Here is a 2,500-nt window from a genome sequence, read left to right as displayed (position 1 = left end):
AGATTACATTTATACATATATTTTTTAAAAATTACAACCATTTGTTTTTCTTTGAATTGATGGGCTGATGTAGCCATCTTCCCCTGTAGATGGGCTGATGTAGCCATCTTCCCCTGTAGATGGGCTGATGTAGCCATCTTCCCCTGTAGATGGGCTGATGTAGCCATCTTCCCCTGTAGATGGGCTGATGTAGCCATCTTCCCCTGTAGATGGGCTGATGTAGCCATCTTCCCCTGTAGATGGGCTGATGTAGCCATCTTCCCCTGTAGATGGGCTGATGTAGCCATCTTCCCCTGTAGATGGGCTGATGTAGCCATCTTCCCCTGTAGATGGGCTGATGTAGCCATCTTCCCCTGTAGATGGGCTGATGTAGCCATCTTCCCCTGTAGATGGGCTGATGTAGCCATCTTCCCCTGTAGATGGGCTGATGTAGCCATCTTCCCCTGTAGATGGGCTGATGTAGCCATCTTCCCCTGTAGATGGGCTGATGTAGCCATCTTCCCCTGTAGATGGGCTGATGTAGCCATCTTCCCCTGTAGATGGGCTGATGTAGCCATCTTCCCCTGTAGATGGGCTGATGTAGCCATCTTCCCCTGTAGATGGGCTGATGTAGCCATCTTCCCCTGTAGATGGGCTGATGTAGCCATCTTCCCCTGTAGATGGGCTGATGTAGCCATCTTCCCCTGTAGATGGGCTGATGTAGCCATCTTCCCCTGTAGATGGGCTGATGTAGCCATCTTCCCCTGTAGATGGGCTGATGTAGCCATCTTCCCCTGTAGATGGGCTGATGTAGCCATCTTCCCCTGTAGATGGGCTGATGTAGCCATCTTCCCCTGTAGATGGGCTGATGTAGCCATCTTCCCCTGTAGATGGGCTGATGTAGCCATCTTCCCCTGTAGATGGGCTGATGTAGCCATCTTCCCCTGTAGATGGGCTGATGTAGCCATCTTCCCCTGTAGATGGGCTGATGTAGCCATCTTCCCCTGTAGATGGGCTGATGTAGCCATCTTCCCCTGTAGATGGGCTGATGTAGCCATCTTCCCCTGTAGATGGGCTGATGTAGCCATCTTCCCCTGTAAATGGGCTGATGTAGCCATCTTCCCCAATCCTAGATCATTTGCACATCCTTGTAGAAGAGCTACAGGACCTCTATATTTGCTCTTCAATCACTTGTGGATACTGTGTTGCTTTTTTTTTGGGGGGGGGGGGGGGTTGTTTGATTAGGCCCTTAGCCTAAACAACCCCCCCCCCCCCAAAAGGCAACACAGTATCCACAAGTGATGGGAGAGCAAATATAGAGGTCCTTTAAGCAACAGGAGGTTACCCCAAGAAACTATACACCTGTACCTAAAAATTTAATGCCAATCATTTTGCAGTTACCTACATCTAACTTTTCTACAAGTACCACCTGATACATCACGTGCTCCTTTATGTAGCAGAACCGGGTAGTCAATAATTCGGTATACATTTCGGAAAAGTGTTCCATTGACGTCAGGCACCTTATCTGCCTCTAAATGGCTTTTAGGGTGGAAGAACTTCAGACAAACTATATTGATTTTTTTTTCTTAATAAATATCAAATCTGTAGCAGTGGCGAAGTTTCTAATTAGAGATGAGCGAACTTACAGTAAATTCGATTCGTCACGAACTTCTCGGCTCGGCAGTTGATGACTTTTCCTGCATAAATTAGTTCAGCCTTCAGGTGCTCCCGTGGGCTGGAAAAGGTGGATACACAGTCCTAGGAGACTCTTTCTAACCTACTCCACAGTCCTTAGACAGCGAATTGCAGCCTCAAAGAATACAAAACGCCAATTCGGCTCTGCTTCATCTGCATACGAGAATTGCAAATTTAAAAATGCTTGCAATTCCTGGCATTGTATTCAAATTCTAGCTATGAGAAATAAATCCCTCCATTGCTTTAGCTCATAAAACTGCACTGTTATGTATGCCGAGAAGCAGAAGACGACACCACAGGCGTCACGTGCCAGGGAAGCATGTTACCGGCCAGATGACACATGTACGGGGGCTGCTTAGCAACAAACTCATTCAGAATCTCAGGATACTATTAACCATTCCCTCTTCCCAGGGCTGGCCCCCGCTATATGGCAGAAAATGGATACCGAAATAGATTTTACTATAAGATACTCAAATGGGGGTTTTCCCCAACCAGGGCGTCTCCAGCTGTTGCAAAACTACAACTCCCAGCATGCCCGGACAGCCTTTGGCTGTCCGGGCATGCTGAGAGTTGTAGTTTTGCAACAGCCTGGTTGTAAAAACACTTAGAATATTCAATAAAATTAGGCTTATTCGTAGGTCCCCAGGAGCAACAAAATAATGGGCCAAGGGCTCTGAACACTCCCTGGGGGAGATTTATCAAAACTTGTCCAGAGGAAAAGTTGCCGAGTTGCCCATAGCAACCAATGAGATCGCTGCTTTCACTTTTCAGAGGCCTTTTTCAAAAATGAAAGCAGCGATCTGATTGGTTGCTATGGGCAACTCTT

General features: G+C 47.2%; 1 protein-coding gene across 8 annotated transcripts in view; it reads right to left on the bottom strand.

Annotated features, from left to right (window-relative positions):
- ETS2 (ETS proto-oncogene 2, transcription factor) overlaps nucleotides 1-2,500 on the bottom strand; it is a 147,277-nt gene that overhangs the window by 14,914 nt on the left and 129,863 nt on the right. The window contains exon 1 of one of the 8 annotated variants that reach the window (XM_056559663.1): nucleotides 1,381-1,619. The exons of 6 other annotated variants lie outside the window; for them this stretch is intronic. In XM_056559663.1, the coding sequence (XP_056415638.1) occupies nucleotides 1,381-1,486 (106 nt within the window). In that variant the 5' untranslated portion in view covers nucleotides 1,487-1,619. Of the gene's footprint in view, nucleotides 1-1,380; nucleotides 1,620-2,500 lie in introns of those variants that run through there. One more of the 8 variants, XM_056559670.1, reaches the window with a different exon arrangement.

Source organism: Hyla sarda, chromosome 2, assembly GCF_029499605.1.
Source record: "Hyla sarda isolate aHylSar1 chromosome 2, aHylSar1.hap1, whole genome shotgun sequence".
NCBI lineage: Eukaryota > Metazoa > Chordata > Amphibia > Anura > Hylidae > Hyla > Hyla sarda.
The sequence above is the reverse complement of the archived record's forward strand: the minus strand, read 5'-3'. Positions and strand labels throughout refer to the sequence as shown.